The sequence below is a fragment of the Pleuronectes platessa genome, chromosome 20, assembly GCF_947347685.1.
Source record: "Pleuronectes platessa chromosome 20, fPlePla1.1, whole genome shotgun sequence".
Classification (NCBI taxonomy): Eukaryota; Metazoa; Chordata; class Actinopteri; order Pleuronectiformes; family Pleuronectidae; genus Pleuronectes; species Pleuronectes platessa.
This window is the reverse complement of record NC_070645.1, coordinates 4,228,022-4,253,078: the sequence shown is the minus strand read 5'-3', so window position 1 is coordinate 4,253,078 and position 25,057 is coordinate 4,228,022. Positions and strand designations below refer to the sequence as shown.

At 41.1% G+C, this 25,057-nt stretch overlaps 1 protein-coding gene across 1 annotated transcript in view; it reads left to right on the top strand.

The window, feature by feature from the left end:
- Positions 1 to 284: 284 nt before the first annotated feature.
- si:dkey-225n22.4 (collagen alpha-1(XXI) chain) overlaps positions 285 to 25,057 on the top strand; it is a 70,769-nt gene continuing 45,996 nt past the window's right edge. The window contains exons 1-18 of the mRNA XM_053412828.1: positions 285 to 449; positions 8,590 to 8,718; positions 8,853 to 8,989; positions 9,422 to 9,541; positions 10,507 to 10,623; positions 10,744 to 10,930; positions 11,563 to 11,728; positions 11,838 to 12,060; positions 13,859 to 14,032; positions 14,282 to 14,359; positions 14,493 to 14,504; positions 14,746 to 14,838; positions 15,785 to 15,838; positions 15,943 to 15,996; positions 16,484 to 16,537; positions 16,631 to 16,684; positions 21,585 to 21,638; positions 21,838 to 21,891. Of these exons, the coding sequence (XP_053268803.1) occupies positions 8,616 to 8,718; positions 8,853 to 8,989; positions 9,422 to 9,541; positions 10,507 to 10,623; positions 10,744 to 10,930; positions 11,563 to 11,728; positions 11,838 to 12,060; positions 13,859 to 14,032; positions 14,282 to 14,359; positions 14,493 to 14,504; positions 14,746 to 14,838; positions 15,785 to 15,838; positions 15,943 to 15,996; positions 16,484 to 16,537; positions 16,631 to 16,684; positions 21,585 to 21,638; positions 21,838 to 21,891 (1,734 nt within the window). The 5' untranslated portion in view covers positions 285 to 449; positions 8,590 to 8,615. The remainder of the gene's footprint in view (positions 450 to 8,589; positions 8,719 to 8,852; positions 8,990 to 9,421; positions 9,542 to 10,506; positions 10,624 to 10,743; positions 10,931 to 11,562; positions 11,729 to 11,837; positions 12,061 to 13,858; positions 14,033 to 14,281; positions 14,360 to 14,492; positions 14,505 to 14,745; positions 14,839 to 15,784; positions 15,839 to 15,942; positions 15,997 to 16,483; positions 16,538 to 16,630; positions 16,685 to 21,584; positions 21,639 to 21,837; positions 21,892 to 25,057) is intronic.

The following is a 25,057-nucleotide window of genomic DNA, read 5'->3' as shown; positions in this document are numbered from 1 at the left end:
TGTGACATGACTGCAGATTACGACTTCCACTCTTCATATGAATCCTTCATTTCAACAAAAATGGATTAGATGGATTAGTTAGAAGTTGACAAGCTTTAAGCCTCTGGTGTTAGCAGTGATTTAATATGGTAATAACTGCAATTTAGATGCTTAAACACACAAACACGGACACATTGCCACACTGGGGTCAGTCCACACACCCTGTCCTGACTGTAAGTGTGTGTATGAGGGTGTAAATCCTTGCTGGATCCAGATTTGTCTCTGTAGTGTCATATTCTGTGGTGAGGCTGGCCATGATTTATACAGTAAAGGCTGCCCTGACACTCCTACCACTCCCTCTGCCAACCAGAGGGAGGACTGTCACCACAGAGTCAGGACTTCACTCTCTTCACTCTCTCTCGTCGCACAGTGGCGTTCCATCAGTGTCTGCTCGCAGCTGGAAGAGAAAGGTAAGGCCCATGTCATCCTCTTTATGGCACGTGTTGTTATGTGGAGGGTAAACCTGAATTATCTGAGAACTCAGGCTGGGATCATATTCCTTGATGCATTCACAGTATATTACACTAATCAAACTCTGATTAGTGGTGTTGGTTAACTGGAGACCATGTTAGAAAAGTTTGCATTAGTTATTTTTGGAGGATATGAGTTTTCTCGATTCATGATGGTGGTTGTTTGTCATTCTGATGATGGTACCTTTATTTACAAGTGACAGTGTCTGCAGCATATAGTATCTATGTGTGCATACAGTCATCCCCACTGTTCTTAAGGTATCTCTCCCGAACTTGTATGCATGCGAACATATATTCGGCTTGGCCATGAGTGACCAGCCAACATTACACTGAGAAGACAAGCTAAATATACAGTCTAACTGCATACAGTGCATCAGCCTCTGTGATTATGGGTCAGCGAGGTCCTCTGCTTTAGCACAGGCACCAGTCGCTCACTCTCTCTGTCTTTCTGTCTCTTGGCATCTCAGAGTTATGCTGTTCCTTGAGTCTGAAGACTGAAATATCTTTGTCTTCCTTTTTAATGACCATACGTGCAGAATGAAGTGGAAATGATGGAGAAGGTGTGTGGGCTGGTTTTCACGATAGTCCAGGGATCAGACACCAGTTTCTGGTTTGGGACATATAGTTTTATCTTGGAAAGGTCAAACTACATCGCTGAATGTCAGAAAAATATAGTCTTCCGTAGCAGTCACCAATTATAAGTCTTTACATGACTGTTAAAATACTTTGGTCATGTTATTTTTACTCTGGGTTATTCATGTCATTGCTGAACTTAAAGCAACATTTTTGAAGGAAGAAATAGCACGAAGGAAAAGTTCAGTTCATTGACAATAATATACATATTTGCTCAATTGTCTCAGTGTTGTAAATACAGTTTTTTCGATGATGTTCTCAGTTACACGCAGCATCTACTGCACTTCTGTCCGTCCTGAGAGAGGGATCCCTCACATGAGGTTCTCTCTGAGGTTTCCACATTATGTTTTTTCTCGTTTTTCCTTACTCTTGTTGAGGGTTAAGGACTGAGGATGTCACACCTTATTTTAGCCCTATGAGCCAAATTTTGATTTTTTAATATGTGCTATACAAATCAAATTTGATGGTTTGATTGATTGCGTAACCATGGGACCTTTCTTGTTCTGGTAAGATCGGTTGAAATGTTTGTCAAAATAAGCAGAGGTTAGATAGATATTATTAACAATGAGACACTTATCTAAAAAAGGTTACAAATTGATTTACAAATACCTGGGAATACACGGAACAAAACAAGAAAAGAAAGATAAACAAACAACATCAGTTAAAACCAACCAAAAATCAGGCATTAGAAGGCTTTGCTATAAAAATATGCTTTAAGCGGTGATTTAAAAATGTTTAATATAGTGACAGGTCACCCTTAGTTACCAGTCCTGACTAAGGAACTACTATCAACTTTGGTTGCAAGGTTATGGCCTTGGGCCGGGAGTTTGTAGCTTCATATTATAGTTGGGGGTTTAGACTGTGCTGAGCTTTAAAAGTCATTGAACGAATCTTAAAATGAATCCTAAATTTAGCTGGCAGCTAATGAATGGAGGGTAGAATTGAAGCGATATGGTTCCTATACGCTTGAGAAACAGCGTTCTGCACCACAGCTGAGGCTGAGACACGGAGGAATGACTGCAACATGTAAACAGTGCACTGCAGGGGAGAGAAGACAAAGGCGTAAATATGCTTTCCTTGGTACGGAAAAAACAAAGCTATTTCACTTCAATTTTTTTTAATACTGATGTGAACGTATTTTCAAAACTTTTCTTTACCTCAGCTGTCTTTAGTCCTTAACTCCATCCTTTAATTGTCAGCAGAAGTTACATAATCTCACATTAATCCTTAAATCTAAAGAACAATATCTGTTTTTTTCCATCCTCCATGTGTACCTAGGCATTTAGATTTCTTTACAAGTTTCAAGCCACTGCAAACAGATACTAATACCAAAGCGAATTAATTAAAATAATCACTGGAATATTGTGAAATTGCATTTAAAATATAAAAAAGCACCAATAGTATTACAGGATGTGTGTAAATAACAGTAAACAGGTCTTTCAAAGAAGGAGATGAATCTAAATTTACTCAAAATTCAACCACAATAACAAAATAATATCCTGACCCCACAACTCATAATTTATTACAATGACCAAAATAAATTCTCAGCCATCAGTCAGAATATGAGCATGTAAGGGTCAAGAGCCTGTTTACTGGAATTTCTATCTACAGTCAACAAGTCAAGGCTCCGAGCTATTCCGACATCTGCGCACAAGGAATGTTCTGTGAGGCTCGAGCCAATGGAGGCGGCTGATGTGGTTGGTCCGCTGCACTTCTGGTTTGCCAAATGTAGAGTGAGGTTTGGAGGAATTCAGGATCAGGGCCCACCTATCAGCATACAGTGTCTGTAATGTCTTATGCGCTTTAAAATGAAAGAGAGAGGCAGGGAGGAGAGGATGCATAGATGGATCTGAGAATCTGAGGAAGGATAGAATATGAAAAGTCTACGCAGGTCTTTTTTAGGATCCTAGAGACACATTTAGAAATAGAGAAACACACGAGTCATTCTCCTATGGCGCACTGTCAGTGTTTCATGTTATTCACTGAGGCCTCACAGATCTAACTTTTGCCTCCTGGGTCCTTCTTGGGTTGATATTGACTCCCATGCTCTCCTGGGATCTATCCGCTAACGTGACTGATAGATTTGTTCTAAAAACAAACATCTGTTTGCACTGATTCTGACCATGATGCTTCGGTTAAAATGTCAGACGATAAATCAGAGAAATAGCCTATGGCATTTTGAGATTATCTGCATAGACCGATTGACTTGGCTCATGAAGCTCATAAACAAAAATACCCGCAGAACATATCTTCACATGATTGAAGTAAATGTTTACAGTGTTTAGTTGTTTTATCATTTCAATCAATCAATCACATTTTATTTGTATAGCCCATATGCACAAATCACAATTTGTCTCCTAGGGCTTAACAAGGTGTGACATCCTCTGTCCTTAACCCAACAAGAGTAAGGAAAAACTTTTAACTGGGTAAAAAGACGGTAGAAACCTCAGAGAGAGACACATGTGAGGGATCCCTCTCCCAGGACGGACAGAAGTGCAATAAATGTCAAGTGTAAAGGAGCTTGTGGACCTTTCAAATTTTAAATAATAAGTACAGCGGAGATCTACTTAAGCAACTATTCTTTCCTTTTTCTGGGTTCATTTGACTACTGCATCAGAGTTATACATGTTTAAGTTCAGCAATAAATGTCTAATTTTTTATTATTAAATTAACAATAACATTATAATGATTATATTATATATGTGCCATCGAGCACCATGTTCCCTAAAGCTGCTTTCAGACATGCACTTAACCACAGGGATCCTCCGGACTTTCTCTGCAGGGGCTGTATGAGTGAATGCAACAGTCAGAGTGAGAGTGGATTTTCTCTGTCTAGCCTCCTCATTTAAAGTCTGCAGAAAGTCGGAGCTCATGTGGGAACACGGGAGCAGATCCTCCACAGGATTCACAGCAAGCGAATGTGGTTGCTGAGGACAAAAAATAAAAAAAATAAAAAAATCTCAGGATGAAAAAGCAGTTACCTACATGTAAGAGCAGACAGAGATGTCAAAAGAGATTGTGTGATAAGGGCCGACGCAGGTGTCCATGTGCTCCAAACAAAAAATGAGATTTCCGCGGCAGCATTGAAAGATTGCATCCTGCCTCCTGTATGGTGCACCCCCTCTCACCTGAACGCTCCAGAGGTTTCGGCCTTGTTGGGAACATGTCTGAGCAGGGAATCTCCTGTGTTGTGCATGTGTGAGAGGAAACATCCGCAGAGAGTCCGGACCCAAATTATTCAGACTTCCTCCGGAGATTATGGTTCAAATGTGGCCATTAGGAGACCTATACTGGTCGACCACTACTAATTACAAAGCATTTCTATTGCATGTCCGTTTGAAGAACAAATGTCAGTATTGTAATGTCTGATCTGCATCAGGACAACACACACAGGGTTTTCACTGAGCTGACTGTTTCCTGATCTGTCTCCACTATGGATAAACTACCTGGTTAGTGTTCGTGTTTGTGGTTAAATTAAACCAAAACTGACTGTTGGTAAGAAAATTGAATTAAACAGTGGTCTCCCTCATCAAAGTCATTCTTTGTTGAACCATCTGACCACCCTGTCCGCCTCCTGCTGAGGTTTTGTTCACACAGATCAGCAGAAGTAGCATTTATATTGATGAAAAGAAGGGGTTAAACCATTTTCCATTTTCAATTTTCTTTGTGTGTGTGTGTGTGTGTGTGTGTGTGTGTGTGTGTGTGCGCATGTGTGTGTGTGTGTGTGTGTGTGTGTGTGTGTGTGTGTGTGTGTGTGTGTGTGTGTGTGTGTGTGTGTGTGGTCCAGGTATTACACATGTTGTAAGGACCTAAATGTGTCTGCATAGTCACATCATGGGGACTTGTCTTCCTTATGGGGACAAAAGTTAGACTCCATAACATAAGATTTAAGATGAGGACATGTTTGTCAGATTAAGTTAGGTTAGGGTTGGGAAGTAGTAACTATGGTTTAGATTAGGGTAAGTCTCCAGGAAATCAAGGTTAAGTCATTGTAATGTCTTCTGAAGTCAAGGGACATGTGTTTGTTTGTGTGTTTGTTTGTGTGTGTGTATGTGTGTTTATTATGTGATTTTAAAACAGATTTAAGCTATATTCACTGATAAACCATGAAACAAAACTTTATTTTTCTCCAGAACCGCACGTTCAACCTGTGACGGCTCCATGACAGCTCTCTGAATGTTCCCTTATGTTATTTGAGTGTAACATTTTTCTAGATCAGTTAAGATTTGTCTATTAGAATTAGGAGAGGTTTAAATCTTTTCAGCGTCCTCGACCCTTTACACCCAGCCAGGTGTTTTCTGCTGATGTTGAAACTGGGCAGAGTCAAGCAGCCGATGTACAAACCAGCACTGGATTACCTTTCAAATCATGAGATTAATTTTACCCAGCATAGTAGAAGAAAACTGTAACCAACAGAATAGGTTAACCAAGCAGAACTCTACTAAAACAACACCGCCAACAATACAGGACATTGATTCCACCAATCCCTCTGTGATAATTCAGTTCTTGGTCTGGTTCATTTATTGGGACTCTGCATTTAAGCAGGCTCCACCCTCAGCCACCTCTTTTGACCCATCAGGATAGAGGACTGAGGTAGCAGATCCTGTTACTCCAACACAAAGAAAAGAGAATTAATACAAATGACTATGACTGAACAGTGTCAACCAAATGTGCTTGTCTATATAATGTCAAAATGTGCAATAAACTAAATTGTGAAACCAAAAATCAGTTTGATTCAAATGCAACAGAGTTGTATGAAACTCTACATCTATCTTTTAGATTTCTATGAGTGTGGGGAGGCTGGATAAACTTCTCTGTATTTCAGTTGTGTGACTGTGGATAGGACCATCACTCTGAGCTATGATAATTCTGTGAGGTCGCCAAATACATGAAGAAGCCCCAGCACACAGCCCAACAAAACTAGTGGGAGGATCAGATAAATGTAATTTAGGAAACACTTCCACGAACCCATCCCGCAGTCTAGGATGTAGATGTAGAGGTCTAATCAGGTTGGACCATAAACTGCATGTAAAAAGTGAAAACACTTGTAAAAACGACAGAGAAAGGCAAAATGAATAGGGAGGGAAACAAGTAAATCAAGTATATTAATAGCAGTTTTAGATCAATTTAAAGGTAACAAAAGCGATTTTTGAAAGAATTTGACCATTTCGACAATCACGGGACCTTAATCCTAATGCAACCGCTTGTGTCGCAGCCTCTCCAATTTCGAATCATAAATATCTAACATGTCTGTTATTTACGATAATCTGCTTCGACGGAATACTGAGCAAAAACTGAGCAATAGCCAATGAGAACAATCTGAACGGGAAAATCAGTTAAGAGTTGACAATCCTCTATGTGCGCCAGACCTAGCTCACATGACTGACTAGACTTGGATCAGTTGATGTAACATTATAAAATTAATGACTTCACCAGTGACAGAGTTTCCAAGTCACTGTTAAAGTATCTGTTTGCCCAGTTTAAACCCACTGCTATCAAAGGGACCCTTTTAAATAAAAAATCCCTTTCCCCACATGGAACCCACAGTCAGCCCAGATGGGCTCATGTTATGAACACATATGCTCATACAGTCCACATTTAGCCGCATTTATGGAGCACTTAGTTAGCCCATTTCAAGTGCATGGCATTGGTTACCCATGTTGTCCAGATTGTATCCATATGGTTTGCACATGTGCATGTGGACGGGGATAGATGTCTTCATTCAGTTACTTTGAGCTGTAAATCAATTCCTTTTATGAGGGCACAAATAAAAAGGGCTACTGGTTGGTAATGGTGATAGTTACGATGAGCAGGATGGAACTGTGCTAAATAGATCAATTTACCCGTTTATATTGTGTTTTCAATATACTCAATATTCACACTGTGAGAAAAAGTGTAAGTCCATTGTTAAAATATGATTCCTTAAGCCTAACACAAAGAGGATAAGTGCAACAGGAGCTGGGAGGAGACTTTGTAAAACAGAGGTTGTGGCAGCTGTACTCTCTTCAGCTCACTGATCCTCCCCTGTCTTTAAAGCCGGTGCCAACACACTGTAGCCCTCACTGCCGTGTTTATATTCCTGTTTTCCCAGCACAGCACAGCGCTCACGTAGTTATTTTCTCTGGCCCAGCCTTGTGGTCGGTGGAACCGTGTTTGCGCTGTAAAACGAACCCAGAACAAGGCAGTGCCATGTGCCGTGTGCCATGTTGCATGGCACAACACGAGCACTCGCAAACATTGTTTTATAGGTAAGAGGAGGAGGAGAGATGGACAGTGGAGACGGTCTGAGAAGAAAAGAGGGAGATGTGGTGAATTCACAAGGCGGTCGAATCTCATCCTCGAGCCATATATTATATGGGTACCCTGAGCTGGACTTTCAAATTGTACACATGCATACATTATTTTCATAGTACAGTGTGTATTATGAAGTGTGTGTATTTATGTGTATACATTTATGTTGTTTTTTTTAAACAAGCTTTAGCATAAGTATTTATTTTTCAAAACAAACAAGAAGGAAAAGTGAGCGGTGAACTATGAGCTGTTAGACAACTGTGTTTTTTAAATAAACACATATTAAGTGTAACACTAATCCAGTAGTCAATATTTCTTGGGCTGACACAAATTTGTTGTTGTTCTCCCCTAGATGAACATGTTCCAAAGACGTGCACTGATTTAACGACACATACCATTAAGGTTACAGGTTGAGTTGAAGGCAAATGTAGATCATCATGTGTAACACAGAGCAGTTTTACCTCCTATAACAGGAGGAGAGTGGCTACAGACAAACAGTTCTCCAGCACTGACACAGCTCTGTGGAGACACAATGCACGTCAGCACAATTTGTTGCAGATGACACTCAGCATTGTTCTTCACTGCACTGGCAACTTTGATCCCAACAGTGTGGGTATTCTAGGGTCCAGGAACTATAGCTGGTGAAATGAGGATTTGGAATTTGGACTATTTGTGGACACAGGCTATAAGTCTAGTGACCCCTTGAGGATGGGATATTTATTACATTTCACAACATCACTGTGTTGCTATTTGAACCCTACTACATGTGGAGATAAAATACATAGACTATAGACAATAGAGTCAAAATAATAGATCTTCCTGCTAAGATGCATATGCCTAAGCATTTCATAGGATGTCTTTAGTTCAGTGTGGACATTTTCACTTGTGGTTGAAGCAGAGTACATTGTGGTAAAAAAAAATCATCAATCTTTTGAACATATTGTGATATTTCTACTGTGCAAATGAATATTGTGATGGTGATGTCATCGCCAAACAATGAATATCCTAAGCAAATTTCAGTTAAATTTTTGCTGGGGAGAGAAAAGGCGAAAAGGTCAGGGCTCATCAGAATGAATAGGAGCCATCCTCTGCGGAGAGTGAATTACATAAATTGTGGCCGTAGCAAATTAAAATCTGAATTTCTCATGTGTTTCAGCTCAGAATTATCCACCTCTGTCTGGAATGAGGCAGCTCTCCTACAGAGACATGTTGCTTTGGTCGGTGTGGAGTGCGATATTACTACTGACCCCACTGGAGGCTGCAGAGGAGGAGGATGTGCGAGCAGGTCGGGATGTCACTTTTGGCTGCACTTTCTGTGAAATGTGGATGAAATATTCACAACAGACTTTTTTATTTACAGTTCAAATTGTTGATACAATTGTTTATGTTGATTGTGTGAGTGTGTGTGCTTGTGTGTAGGCTGCAGCACAGCTGTGAATGACCTGGTGTATATTGTTGATGGCTCATGGAGTGTCGGAGTCTCTGACTTTGACAGGGCCAAGCAGTGGCTTATCAACATCACCAGCCAGTTTGACATCAGTTCACACTACACACAGGTACTGCAAACTCTATTATACTGTATGTACTTTATACTCAACACATTTTTTTCATTCAATCAATTGTACTTGGGACACTACCGTATCAGATTTCTAAAGGCCTCCAGTATAACCAATGACATTTTTGACAGTATGGTAAATGGTCTGTATTTATATTACAGCTTTTCTAGTCTTGACGACAATATGAAACAGCACAGTACAATTTTACCATTCCCCCTTTCACACACACATTTATACAGTGCGTCTATCTGCAGCACTCTCTCTATTAATTCAGTTAAATTTAACAAAATGTAATTGATATAGCACCAACACATATAACATTAAATATCACACATACTAATACAATGGGACAATTGTTTCGGTATCTTGCCCAAGGACACTTAGGCATTCAGAACCGCTGACCTTCTGCCCATTGTCCTCCTGTGTCTGTAGCTGGCTGTGATCCAGTACAGTGACACACCTCGATTGGAGATCTCCCTGGGGACACACCAGGGCGAAGCAGAGCTCATCGAGGCCATAGAGAGCATCACCTACCTGGGAGGAAACACACAGGTGGGACAGCAAGTTTTTTCTTTGCACCTTAGCTGTCACCAGCACCAGCAGGTAACTTAGATCTGATCGGTGCTCACTAAAAAAAAGGAGATTGTGCATTTGAAGCTGTGAATCAGACTCTATGGGATGACCTCAGATCTGCTGTCTCTGTGGATGCCTTCAAAAAGAAGAAAAACACTAATTTATTCACACTTGCCTGGTTCTCCTGTTCTATGAGAGAAACATCTTTGCCTGCTGCATTTATCATTTCCTTTTTTTTAATAAAAGTTCTATTGTGAAGCACCAAGTGACTTCCTCTGTGACAGGTACTATTTGAAGTAAACTTTAACTACTTACTTGATTACCTCTAATTGTCATAATATACATGTGCAATATAAAATACTATGTGTGCGCTTATCATAAACTGGGAACTGAGGGTTGCTGAAGTGCTTTTCTCTTAACTGGTTTCCTGGCGCACCTGCACGCAGAAGTGGGGTGGGAGAATAAAAAATATTTTACTCTCGAAATATGCTCTAAAATATCCTATAAAGATGTTCACTACATCCCGAACTCTGCTTCCAAAAATAAACTAATAAAGTTAAGGGCTTTGAGGCTGGTTATGGAGAGGCAGGCTACACTTAAGTGCGGTCCATGAGTGCCAGCATTCGCTTGCAGCAGGTGCAACAATACCACACAGCAACACCACAAGCATAGAAATACTCAATAAACAAACAGACATGCTGCATTTACTTTATGGAACTTGTTCTTTGAAAAATACGACACTGTACCCGTAACCTTCTGCTCATGTTGCGATCCGCTCCCAAGTGGATTTAAAAAAGCTTTTTTATGTGTGTATATAATTTAATTTGCACTCTGCGATGTAGCGGTCAGTGGCTGAGAACTGATGAACTGACAGGTTCACACATGCCATCCCTCACAGCATCACAGCGTTTTTTCATCCACTGTTTTCTGAATTTGTCTTGCAGACTGGAAGGGCCATTAAGTTTGCTGTGGACCACGTCTTCGCCGCATCTCAGCGAGCCAGCCAAGTGAAGAACCGCATTGCCGTGGTTGTCACTGATGGAAAATCTCAGGATGATGTGGTAAAGCTGTGTATAAAAGCTGATGGCTGAAATGCTGCAATATGTATTGACCTTTTGTGATGTTTGGCCTAAAAGGAAAAGACATCTCAACCATTGGAGGCCCATTTGTTGTTTCTTTAGGTAGATGCCAGTATGGAGGCACGAGCTCAGGGCATTACAGTATTTGCAGTCGGGGTCGGCAGTGAGATCACCACCTCAGAGCTGGTGTCCATCGCCAATAAACCGTCATCCACCTACGTCCTGTATGCAGAGGATTACACCAACATTGACCGTATCCGAGACTCCATGAAGCAGAAGCTATGTGAAGGTCAGAATTTTTTGTCAGTGTGTCTTGTAAAGAAAAAGTGTTTTTAATCTCCAACTCCGGCCATGATCCTGAGTGAGCCTTATGTTTGATTATGTCTAGAGATTTGGGTTGGGTTTGGTCAGGTTACCCATCTCAAGATGATCTGCCCTGGCTCGAGATTAAATCTGGTTCAGAGTGAAGTCGAAAACAGTCTCACTCATCAAAACAGCCACAACTACAAATACAACAATAGCCATAACCAGGACAATACACAAAGCTACAGCTATGTCCCTATTGCCACTCACAATCAATGAATGATCCTCTGTAGTCATTGTAACATTGTAATGATAGTGTCTTCACAATAGAACATACATAACACCATAACACCAAGTTATGTTCAATTTTGCATTTATCATTCTCAAGCTCAAGGACAAAACAGATATGTGCTAATATTAAATAATGTTACATCAAAACACTGCAACGTCACTATCTAGCTATAAGCACAGGGCTTACCACAGACAAACTACAGTTACAGACAACTACTTACTTTAATGCAACAGCCAGTGCAGACAGATGTGGCTCGGCCCTGCTGATGTAGCTGCAGTTTATCGTTTCTTATGCTGTCTCAAGAAATGACCCTTTTTTCATTCCAGAGTCTGTTTGTCCCACAAGAATCCCAGTGGCCTCTCGTGATGAGAAAGGCTTTGAGCTGCTGTTGGGCCTGAACATTCAGATGAAGGCCAAGAAGATCCCTGGCTCTCTGGTTTCTGAGATAGCATATGCCCTGACTTCAACCACAGACATTACTGAGAATACCAGGTAGCACACTGTGATCAAGTCCTTTACAATTTGTTACATTTCATATTTTTGGCTATTTGTGCATTAATTATTCTTCATATTTCATTATTTTGCTTCATTTTCACACCAGAGAGATTTTCCCAGAAGGCCTCCCTCCATCCTATGTGTTTGTAGCCACCCTGCGCCTACAGGGGTCCGCTTCAAAACTGACCTTTGACCTTTGGAGGGTGCTGTCAAAGGATAAGGAGATGCAAGCGGCAGTGACACTTAGTGGAAAGGACAAAACTGTCACCTTCACCGCCACGAGGCTAAACGAAGAGGAGCAAAGTGTCATCTTTAAAAATGGATTTCAGGTTAGTATAAGGACTGAGTTTCATATCCATACTAGATCTATCTGTGAATAATTTTTCACCTCGCTACTTCCCTTTTGTTTGTGCTATAAAATTCTCTTTTTACTATTTCTTCATAATTTTGAAAACATTTGCTCAAATACCTGATCTCTCCCCCTCTTGGTTACTCAGTATTAAGACGCTCAACAAACTGCCCCTTAGCCTCTTAACACAGTTCCAAAGACTATAAGCCTGGTGCTTTAAGGGTAGATCAACAAAACCAGAATGGAAAACAACACAACATGTACATGCGTCTCACACAATAGTATTAACCTGAACCACATTATTGTGGCTCAGGGGAGAGACCAGTCGTCCTCTTACCAGAAAGTCGGCCGTTTGATCCCAGTCTTTCCCACTCTGCATGCTGAAGTGTCCTTGGGCAAGATACTGACCCCAAAAATTGCCTCTTGTCATAGAACAAGTGCTGCACATAGATGGACTGTGAATGCACAACTTGGACCTGGTATTGTTCCTCAGATTTCTCTAGGTTCGCTTATAAAAATTCAGAAAAACAGAAAATGTATCTGTGAAAAGTGAGTGTCATTTAATATATTGCACATTATTATTTAAAAGTTTCAGTTTTCCATGAAATTGTTTGACAAAATGCTGAAATATGTGCAAATGATAACAATTCAACTATTAGTTATTATGATTTTTCATATATAGCACATGCATGGTTTCTCAGCACTTTCTGTATTTTGCTGTAAACCTGAATGTCTGGAAAGCTGATTATCAAAGATACTCAAATGGTTTTACGTGCATGTATACTTATCTCCTGATGTATAGGCCTGGCCAATAATTTGTCTGTTTCTACTTTTAAGTTGATGCCTTCATACATTTCTACCCAAACAGCGTAGGTGTATTGGTTAATATAAAGAGTGCCGTGTTCCGTGGTGCCGTTTGTTATTTTCCTGCAGTGCCACTAAAAGGATGTTTTGTGCGGTGAGTGTGTCTCTTCCAATCTTGAGTTTCCCTTCGTGTTGGTCGCTGTGAATGAACCTGACTTGCGGAGAGCCAAGCTAGTAGTAGTTTAAGCATCATCGCCTGCTGAGTTCAATTTACAGCCAGCCCGGTGAAGATGTAATGTGATGGAAGCCAGGAAGAGGCTCAAAGAAAAGGTTTCCTGTGCTAGACCGCTGTATTTACCTCGTGGAAACTAGTTGGCCGGGGTGTAGTACTTGGAGAACATGCCCCTGTTTCCATGGCAGCACAAGCTTATAATACATCCTGTTGGACACGTCAAGTTGTTTTTCCCGAAAGGCAGCCTCCATCCTTACACACACATAGACTGTAGGGAGGAGAGGGTTGTAATTATGTTCAGGTTGTGTTTGCATGTGTTTGATTTGATTTGTTTTGATGTGGCACGAGGTGTAAGCCTGTGATTTGTCGTTTTGAGAGATGATGGCTGTGTCGTAGCACACGGATGAGACAATAGCTGCTCTGTCTCTTTTCTCTGTCGCTATATGGTTTATGACTTTAAGAGAAAAAAGGGGATGGAAAAAGAGCTTTGGTCGAAATAACTCTGCACTCATAGCTATTTGTGGAGCATTTAAATGACACACATTTTCAACAGAATTAGTTGAGATGAAACGCATGCATACATACAACTGCCAACAGAAATGGGAGGCTTGCGATCAAGATTTGACAAGTTGATAGCTACGTTCACCTTTGCTAATGAATGGAAGCTGTTTCCAGTCCCGGAAAATGAATAAACTCTCTGTTAATGTATCTTTATACTTGAGACATTTGTTCCTTCTTGCAGAATCTGTATGATGGAAAATGGCACCAGCTCAAACTTCTTGTGAGGCCAAGCCAGGTCACCGGTTTCCTTGACGATGAGCTGATCCAGGAAGTCAAGTTGGAACCGATGGAGCCCATTTACATCAATGGGGAGACGCAGGTGGCTAAGAGGAGAGGAACAGACCTCACTGTGCCGGTGAGTTTACAAATCACACCTCTAAATAAAGCTGCAGCTGAAAGGTCCAAGTGCTCTGAATTTATTTATTAACAAGGGCAGGTGATCCTTTGTGAAAGAACATTTAAATGGGTTGTTACAGTCGCCACTAGATGAATGTCAGGTTTAAAGCACTCACTGGTAGAGAAAAGGGTAGAAAAAACTCCAAATGTAGTTTGAACATGTTGACGTTTGCCATATGATGATATGTATCCAATTTCTTTGACTCAGGTGGAGATTCAGAAGCTGCGTCTGTACTGTGATCCTCACCAGAGTGAGAGAGAAACTGCTTGTGAGATCTACTCTGTGGTAAGACCTCCACTGTCACCAACCTGAATGTCAACAGGTCACACGTGGAACTTAAAATACAGTGTGTTGCTGCGTGTATGACTCTACAATGATAATAAAATATATTTTGTTCCGTCTTTCTGATGCTGCACAGGATGATGAAAGGGTGAGTGCAGGTTCCTGTTTCTCTCACATTTTTTATCCGACTTTGCTCATTTAGCCACAGCAGTAACGCAAAAGTAGAGAACCTCATGAGATATGAGTAAAACTCACTGGCCGTGATAATTACTGAAGTGTGACCTTTTGTTTTAAGTGTGAGAAAAAATGTAATCCAACTAATGTGTTTTTAAATGCATTTTTTTAATCCTAATGAAGAAAGCACTGACTGTTTGTGTGTGTTTCCTCAGTGTCCTCTGAACCGCACTGCCTCAGAGGACGAGGACGACTGCAGTAACTGTGCAGTCGGACCCCCAGGGCAGCGCGGCCCACCAGGCCGCATGGTAATGCACACACCTACGCACTTGACTAACCAAAACCTCCGTAAAACATGTCTTCACCTTTTTGTCCCCATGTTATTTTCCAGTAATGCATCTGCTCCAACAGAAGGCAGAGGTTATTACACTGTACAGACTTTATATCGCAATGGATTATGTAATTAACAAACGGAAGAAAGACCACAACTTGAACTCCAGAACTATAAAGCTGCTAATACATACGTTTCTTCTGTCCAAATTCTTCTTCCAATGATCTTAAATGACCTAATAATTGAATATGTCTTTAGTAGGTATTTGATCATAAATCAAATAGACATTGGATAAAATTGATACTTGAGAGCAAAGAGTCAAAGGATCATCAAAGATACTGCATTTCACTGTGAGGGGAACATGAATGTCTGTGACATACATCATGTGACCTACCTCACTCTCCACAACCATCTATAATACACACCCATCTTATCTATTGGTGGTCTATTTAAGCAGAGAGAAATTTCCCATCATCCCCTCTTGGTCGCACTGTTGCTGCAGTATCGCTACCAGTTGCTTCAGCCCCTCCACAAGCCCAGCATCCACCTGTAGGCTCCAACGGAGGGTTACAAGTATTTGCTCATCACTCCCATAATTCATGTGTAAACACTTAAACTGTTCTAATGCTGCAATAAATGCTGCAATAAATGTTAAATGAGTTCTCATTGCACTTCACATGATCGTTGTCAAGACATTTCACCCAGTGCTACAAATGTCAGCCTCTTGGTACTTATGAAAAGTCCGTTAATTTTCAGATTTTATGGAAGCCTAAATATCTGTATATCAAATGTTATAGCTATTCATCCAATAATTGTTGAAATATGTCAGTCTAGGCAGACGTACTGAACAGACTGTCAGACCATAGATCCGTGCCACCAGCACGGCTATTGAAATGTGTGTGTGTGTTGTTGTGATTCCAAAGGGTTTCAGAGGACAGAAAGGAAGGGAAGGACCACCGGGACCTGATGGTAAGCCTGTAAGTGCTGATCAGTTCCTTCTACTGTATCTTTTAACCTCTTCATGCTGTTGTCACCAGTCTTTGAGATACATGCTCATGTTGGAAGTGGTTTCTGTCCCCAGGGTAAGGACGGGAATCCTGGGGCTCATGGCCCTCCTGGATTAACAGGGTTGAAGGTAACACGCCTACACATTACCTTTCAACATCTACCAGCTATTCACAATTTCTACTTGGATTCAGCTGCTACATATGTCATCTTTACATTTCCCTTATTAGTTTGTTGAAGCACCAATGTGAGTGTCAGTAGGTCAGCGCTTGAAGACTCCTCAACCTTCGGTCTCACTGTTTATGTATGATTCCCCGGTTTAACTTAAAAAAAGATTTTACGTCAGTTATTGAGCTTTGCCATTTTTAATTGGTAAACAAACCAATCAATCCGTGTGTCTTCATGTTATGACCATTGAAATGCACTGAATACCAAAATGCTTCTTATCACTTAAAAAAATTCTGCTGCACAATTAGGACCTCCAAGGGTTTCCATTATCATATTTTCTAAGCCGTATAATTGATTTTTAAAGTAATAGCACCGCTTGTTCAACTAAGTCAACACTTTTCTGACTTTGGATTTGAGTTCTTACCGATTGTCTTGACTTGGCTTGGCAGGGTGAAGGGGGCCCAGTTGGACTGAGAGGGGAACTTGGTCTAAAAGGGGACAAGGTAAATCCTTACAGCAGCAGTTGAATCTTTACTGTAGCTTTTCTGATCTGCAGCCGGTACTGACAGTCCCCCTATGCTACTGATGTTTCTCAGGGAGACAGAGGGCAGCCAGGCTTACTCGGTGAACCAGGACTCCCTGGACCCAAGGTGAGATTACAGCTTGTAGACTATAAACCTACAGTGCCTTGCATAAGTATTCACCCCCCTTGGACTTTTTCCCATTATGTACTGTTACTAACTGGAATTCAAATAGACTTAAATAAACTTTTTCCCATTTGATCAACAAAACATGCATAGTACTTTGGAGGTGCAAAACTAAATTTTATTATGACACAAACAATAATGAGAACAAAAAAGTTGACATCTGTTGGGTGCATAAGTATTCACCCCCCTGTGTCAATACTTGGTAGAACCCCCTTTCGCTGCAATTACAGCTGCAAGTCTTTTGGGGTATGTCTCTACCAGCTTTGCACATCTAGAGATGGAAAGGTTTGTCCATTCTTCTTGGCAAAAAAGATGAAGCTCAGTCAGATTGGATGGAGACCGTCTGTGAACCGCAATCTTCAAGTCTTGCCATAGATTCTCTATTGGATTGAGGTCTGGGCTTTGACTGGGCCATTTTAAGACATTAACATTCTTTAATCCAAACCATTCCTTTGTAGCTCTGGCTGTATGTTTAGGGTCATTGTCCTGCTGGAAGATGAACCTCCGCCCCAGTCTCAAGTCTTTTGCAGACTGCGTCAGATTTTCTTCAAGGATTTCCCTGTATTTGGCTCCATCCATCTTTCCCTCTATTCTGACCAGTTTCCCTGTACCTGCTGAAGAGAAGCATCCCCACAGCATGATGCTACCACCACCATGTTTCACTGTTGGGATGGTGTGCTCAGGGTGATGGGCAGTGTTGGGTTTTCGCCACACATAGCGTTTTGCATTGAGGCCAAAAAGTTCAATTTTGGTCTCATCTGACCAGAGCACCTTCTTCCACATGTTTGCTGTGGCTTCTGGCAAACTCCAAACGGGATTTTTTATGGATCCCTTTCAACAATGGCTTTCTTCTTGCCACTCTTCCATAAAGGCCAGATTTGTGGAGTAGACGACTAATAGTTGTCCTGTGGACAGATTCTCCCACCTCAGCTGTGGATCTCTGCAACTCCTCCAGAGTAACCATGGGCCTCCTGGTTGCTTCTCTGATTAATTTTCTCCTTGTCCGACTCTTCAGTTTGGGTGGACGGCCTCCTCTTGGTAGGTTTGCGGTTGTGCCATATTCTTTCCATTTTCTTATGATGGATTTTATGGTGCTCAGAGAGATGTTCAAAGCTCTGGATATTTTTTTATAACCTAACCCTGCTTCATATTTCTCCACAACTTTATCCCTGACCTGTTTGGTGAGCTCCTTGGTCTTCATGATGCTGTTTGTTCAGTAATGATCTCCAACAAACTCTGAGTCCGTCACAGAACAGGTGTATTTATACTGAGATTAAATTGCAGACAGGTGGACCCTATTTACTAATTATGTGACTTGCAAATGTGACTTGTGAATGCAATTGGTCGCACCAGATCTTTGTTAGAGGTTTCACAGTAAAGGGGGTGAATACATATGCACTCAACACTTTTCAGATTTTTATTTGTAAATAATTGTGAAATCCATGTAATATTTCCCCCCACTTCCAAATGATGCACTATTTTGTGTTGGTCCATTACATAAACTCACGATGAAATACATTTTAATTTGTGGTTATACCATGACAAAATGTAGAAAAGTCCAAAGGGGGTGAATACTTATGCAAGGCACTGTAACTGCTGCCAGTGTTCCTCAGGTAGGAACCCTCCTTACCGAAACTCAAGGAAACCCATCTGTTATTGTTAGAGTCCTGTCCGTGCCAGAAGAATTTTGGTTGAGTGACGCTTTTAAAACAATCCTTTTTTTTTAATTTATACCTTAATATATCTCTATACTGGTAGCTGCTGCTTAATCTGGTTAACACTGAACAAAACAGAATTTATAGCTCCCGCACTTGCATCAAACCTTTATTGTGAAGGACAGCCAGATGCTATTAACACAAATAATGTGAGGTTTAAATAATTATTTGAACATATAAATGATTATATTTAGGGATGCACCGATTTATCGGCCGAACATCGGTAGCGGCCGATATTCGCCTCGTTTACTGATATCGGCTTATCGGTAATAAACTTGACTTTCACCGATATCATTGGCCGATGTTCATGTTTGTGGTAAAACCGCTGGGCACGTGCCGCGGCTGGGGGAGCAGTCGCTCCGTCGCCCTCCTCTCCGCCCCGCTGGAGGCTCAGTGTGCGGCACCGGGAGGTCCTCATCCGGTGGCACCTCACGGCGTCACTGGTGCGGGGGCTTTCTTTCTCTTGGACCGGGGGCGGTGTCCATCGCCGGCGCGGAAAGCGGGCCGTTGGAGGGTACCGGGGTACGCGGTCAGCGGGGGCTACTCTGGACGCGTGTCGGGCCCTTCTCGCGGATCACCTCAGCTACGGCGACCGCTGGGGGAACCCTCCGTTCGCGCGGGGGGGGGGGGGCACCCTGCGGTGCGCCTCGGCTGGCGCCTAGCAGCTGACTGAGAACTGGTGCGGACCAGGGGAATCCGACTGTTTAATTAAAACAAGCATCACGAAGCGCCGAGGTGGGTGTTGACACGATGTGATTTCTGCCCGACACTAAAAACAGGTAAAACTGAGGAGGGCTTGTTAAGTTATCTTGACTCACGCAGTGTAACTTGGCGTAAAAAGTATGAGCGTAGCGTCTGTTTAAGTATTTTATTCTCATGTGCACCGGCTCTATTCATCCGTCTCATGCACAGGTAACAAGGGAATTGACAACATACCTCATACACACAGAAGCCGTAACACATCTAATAAACGGGCAATACTGCTACCGTAAATCAATGAGAAGAGCGTTCTCTATAATGATACTTTAACAGGGCTGTTTTAGACAGGGTAACAAGGTGCTGTTTTAAATTATCCTTGTGGTATGTTGCAGTCATTTCATTAAGATCCCAATGAACCATTTCAACTTGCAGTAAAATGGGCATAATATGTCTCTGTTAAATAAAGTTTAGTTAAATCAATGATTGTTTCATAAATCTGATTCAATTTGTGCTCATTAAAAGATAAGAGTGATGAAGAGCTGACATTTTTTTAAATAGTGCTTTTTAAATAATGATTTAATTATTTTTCTGGCACAAAAGGGTGAATGAATAACAACAAAAAGAAAAGAAACAAATATCGGTATCGGTATCGGCTATCGGCCAGATTGATATTTTAAATATCGGTATCGGCCAAGAATTTCCATATCGGTGCATCCCTAATTATATTCTATACATATAGGAGCCCAAATTGTAAATGAATGAAAATCCTACCTATACAATCCTTAGTATATCTGCAAAGTTTGAGAGGTCCAGGTTTAATTAACTCCAACTGTAGATGTGGTAGGGGAGAGCGGGGTAATGTGGGACATCGGGTAATGTGAGACACCCCCTGTATCTAGGCAACGGAACACATTTGTGGTCATGTGACCATTATGTTTTCAAGCCCCTCCCATTCCCCCCTTGCTATGAAGGAGAAGTTGGTGCTGGTGCTGTGGAAAGTATGTTTTTTAACAAAAATGTGTTTTTTGCATGTAAAAGTAAATTTTCTTGCTTTGAACTTAATCAACTGTTGTGTCAAAACAAATTGATTCAGGTAGAAAAACTTGTATCATACATGTTGATGAACTTCCAACATATAAAACCATGTGATTGATGCTAGCTGAAGATTAGCCTGAATTGCTAAGAGATGTTGTTTTTCTAAAACGGTGGCTGTGGGGCAAAGTGGGACAAATGCTGCACAAGTTAAGTTTAGTCTTAAACATATTTAAGTGTTATATTACATTATATATGTTTTATTTTTAATGTCATAAACATTGTAGAAAAGCCATCATGCCAAGAAACTATACATCAGGAAGACAACATGGGGCCAAACACCCCTCGCAGAGATGGAGAGTGTAGCCACTGAGGTCATGCAAGGAAAGAAGTCCTTAAGAAAAGCTGGAAGGGATAGAAATATTGATAAGACAACCCTCAAAAGATTTGTAAAGAAAAATGAGAAAGGGAAAGTAAAATCAGTAGCCTGGGGTGCAGTAGCTGAGGTAAAGAGAATATTCACAGATGAGATGGAGGAGGAGCTGGCCAAACACTTGAAACAACTAGCTGACCAGTTCCATGGCCTTGCTCCAGTTAAGTGCCGTGAACTGGCATTTGAATACGCAGAGAAAAACAATATCCCTGTCCCTGCCCATTGGACAGAGAAACAATGTGCAGGTAAGCTAGGGTGTGCAAGAGATCACATGAATCATAATAATCATAAATGTGCTTAATTGACCAATCCCCATGATTCTGTTACTAGTCCGATATTAGTGGTTGTCAATCTAGCTGTCGGGATTTTAACTATGGTAGTTTTAAAGTGGAAAAAGTAAGTGGACCACTTTACCCCGTAGCCGGGGTAAAGTGGGACACAAGACCACTTTTTTTAAAACAATCATATTTTCACTGCCCTTTGTCCTGAAGAGATTCTGATCATTTCCATTGCTAGAAAACATCCTGAATTAATGGGAAATGTGTAAATTTTACTGATATATCATTTTAGCTCACCTAGAGGGGAGCAAATGTAAAAAATTTCGCACATTACCCCGCTCTCCCCTACTTGTTGCTATCCGTGTCAGTTTAGTGATGAGCATTGTGGGATATTATGTCTTGTCAGCTACTAACTACTTAACCACAAAATGAATTGAAAATGCATAAGGAGACAATGTGAATCTATGTGTGAATGGATGAATGTCGCTTGTTTAGCACTTTGAGTTGTCAACGAGACTAGAAATGTGCAACATAAATGCAACCATGTACAATTTACCATATACGCATTTTTGTAATCACTTCTAATGACCTAACAGAAACATTTTTCACCAATTTACAAAGCATTCAAAGTAGTAATCTAGGCCCTATTATTAAGTGCTTTAATTTTATGTTAATGTTTTACATAGGGTCTTCCTGGAGAGACGGGTGAGGCAGGACCTCCGGGAGAGGCTGGATCAATGGTAAGATCGAGTTCTGTTTACGAGTCAAAGTGAAAAACCCTAAACACGTTTGGCCAGATACTACACTAAATAATTTAAATGAAGTAAAGAGACAGAAAGGAATGCCAATTCTGGTGCTTTGGCTCCCAAGTTATTCAGACAAACAAATGCTATTATAGTGTTGGATTTGGCTCTGAGTGTGTGTTGGTTCTCCAAACAGGGGGAGCCAGGACTACCAGGCACCGGTGGACTGGTCGGGCCACCAGGAAAAAAGGTTAGTGTGGACTCTGGCAGATCAGGTCACACCTCACAGTCAATGTTGGACATCTTGTGCAAAAAACACAGAAATCAATACTCTGCTGCTCTAACAGCCTCCACTCTTCTTCAAATGCTTTCTTGAACATTTACTGAACCTGGACCAAAAAGAGATGGGCCGAACCATTAAAACAGCCCCAGACCAAAAGCACATAACGGTTGTGTACACATGGATACCCACATATAGGGATCTTTTACAAAAATGAAATTACACCTCAATGCGTTCACAAATCTAAAATATTCAGAAATTGTATAGTATACAATGAAGTACAAGAAAAAAATTAGGGAAGTTCTAGTTTTCAAACAACTCCCCTTAATTCTCTGACTGGAGGAATTTTAAAGCTGTGCCTTTGTGATATCCACTGCTGTTCTTTGCTAACTGGTACCACAGAGGGAAAGTGAGCAGCTTGCTGTGTGTGAAAGCGAATCAACCCGCCAACATCCTTTCCCATGTACGACATAAAAGTATCAACCTCAGTGTAAATCACAGTAAATCTGAATACTCTCTCCTCTTGTCAGTTAATGACCCTGACACCACTGCAGGAGTATGTGGGCCATGTACAGTTATATGGGATGTCCCCGGTGTGGTAACTTGAAAAGAGCAAGTGGCTAAATGAAAGAGCACTTGCTCACATGTGCAGGCAGGCGAGCACGCCCACCAGCTACAAGTGCGCGATGCTATTTTAAGTCTCCTCTGAAGTCTTCTGACCGCTCCGGCAGTTTGACTCGCAGCCGCACTGCTCAGTAATTTAGGACTCTTCCTGTTATCATAATAAACTGCTTTCCCCGAGAGTCTGGAAGTGTTCTACACCAAGTGGAGGGTGGTAGTACACAGGGAGTAGGAACAGTTGGTGTCCATGTGTGGACTTGTCAGGGGGTTGCTGGTGGTGGTGGTGAAGAGGGTGTGTGTTGGGAAAGCCAGTGAGCAGACTGTTGTGTTACTTTTAATCAACTTCAATGTGTATACCAACAAGGTTAATCAATTCAATCGATCAGGAGAATTATCTTCATTACTTTAATTATTTCATATTTCTAGTGGACAATAATTGAACAAGGATAACATTAAAAATATTGAACTTTTATATCAAATATATCACCCAGATTATTTACTGAACAAATATATCTACAATACTAAATTTCACATAAATTTCACAATTCCACATGAGCTCATCTCAATGATAAAGAGGTGGGTTGTCTGCTCTCTGCTGTCAAAACCCTGACGTCCCGGTGCTATATGAACCTCACACGACTTCCCCGCATTAGAACATAACGCTACGGCTGGAAGTGCATAAATTGCTGGTAGACATGAGTTGTGTATAAACCCCAGAGGTTGTTCGACAGTAATTAAAGGATGTTGAAAATTATTGTCTTTATGCAGGATACTAAATGCCATGGATACAGTCATCTACCAGGGCTTTCCCCTGCTTTACAGACATTAACTGCTTATGGAACCAGTCAGAGAGATATTTCCTCATGTACTAGTACAAAGTAGACTCGAACTTAGTTAGATATCAAAATGGACATATTGCTGGACTACAGTTTCTGACAGATATGAATATTCTAACAGAATAATGTTTCACAAATAAAATACAGTATCCCTAATATTTTTGAATACAGAATATTAACATAAAGTTGTCTCTGTCCTATTTAGCGCCAACATTAAAACCCATCGCATTTTATTATCAATAGTAATCCAATCGTATAATATATATATAATCGAATGAAGGACTTATAATTGCAAAGGAGTATTTTTGTACTTTTCATATTACAATCAGATGTGTAGCATTGTGCACGTTGATAAAATACCCTAATACGTAGGTAATAGTTTTGTATCTATATGAATTTGGAACTGTCCAAACCCATGGGCCCATTTCATGTCTGTGTGAATAACTAGTTCCATGTCTTGGCTGTGTGGAGCCTGTGTCCTGCTGCTAGTGGTTTCCTCCCATGATTCAGTACGCAGCTGAACACAAAAGCTTGTGAGACTGACAGGACCACCGGATGCTCCACTTTCCTGGAACAAGCTGGTGTTGATCAGACCTGAGTGACATCATAGACGCCGCAAGACCAACAAACAGACCGAATTTCTTCCCGCAACAATGTCAGGGAACATTAAGCGTCGTAATGATTTACAGGAAACCGTCTGATGTTTACAGAACACAGGGTCGTGTGCTGTAAGGGCTAATTGGTTGTTGGGTATAATGTTGGGGTTAAAAGGGCACCGTTTAAATGCAGAGCTTTGCCCGGATTGTCAGACTGAAGGCTGTTAGATGAAGTAGAATCTGAGGCTGCTGCAGTTTCTGAGATGTATCTTCCCACACTGACTTCATTCTCTTGCTCTCTCCTACTTCTCCTGTTATGACACTTTAAATCATCATTCGGTATCGGACGTTTTCAGGGACTCAAACTTTCCGATGTGTGAACCAAACTGGCCCATTATGAATAGCTGCAGCAGACATATAAATATTTTTATTTTTTATTTGAGGTACTTTGGGTACATGTTATTTTTTCTTCTAATATTTGTTGAAGTCTGACAAGGACATTTACCTTGGAGAAGTCTGCGTGTAAATACACCAGCATGGCACGTCTAACAAGGTCTCTGTTCAGCTCCAGCACGAAAAGTCAACTGAGCAGAGACACGATTCTTTCTCGAGCTACAGTGAAGTGAGTCCGGAGCATGTGAGGCTTAGTGAGTGTGATCACAGCTTCATCAGAGAAAACTGTTGGACAAGTATTCATGTTACAGACCATGACAGCCCTTTATGTTGCTTGTGACCAGGCTCAGGACTAAGGGCATTATTTTTGACTGTTATTAGTATTCACTGTTTTATTTTTTAATAAAAGAGCAGAGCCCTGCAAAAGTAGCTTCAGTTGTTTTTCGTCTTCTGTTATTTGCCCGGTAGAGTCATCCCATATAAAATGCGTTACCTGCTCAGTGTTTGGCCGTTTCGGGTTCCAACTACGGACTTCTATAGGGCATAAAGAGACAGAGCGTAACCAGAAGGTTGGTGGTTCGATTCCCGGTTCCTCCTATCCACATGTCAAGATATTAAACCCTTACAGCTGTGTGAATGGTTGGTGATCCATGCAGCATATAGCGCTGCATGGATTTTTGTTTGATATAC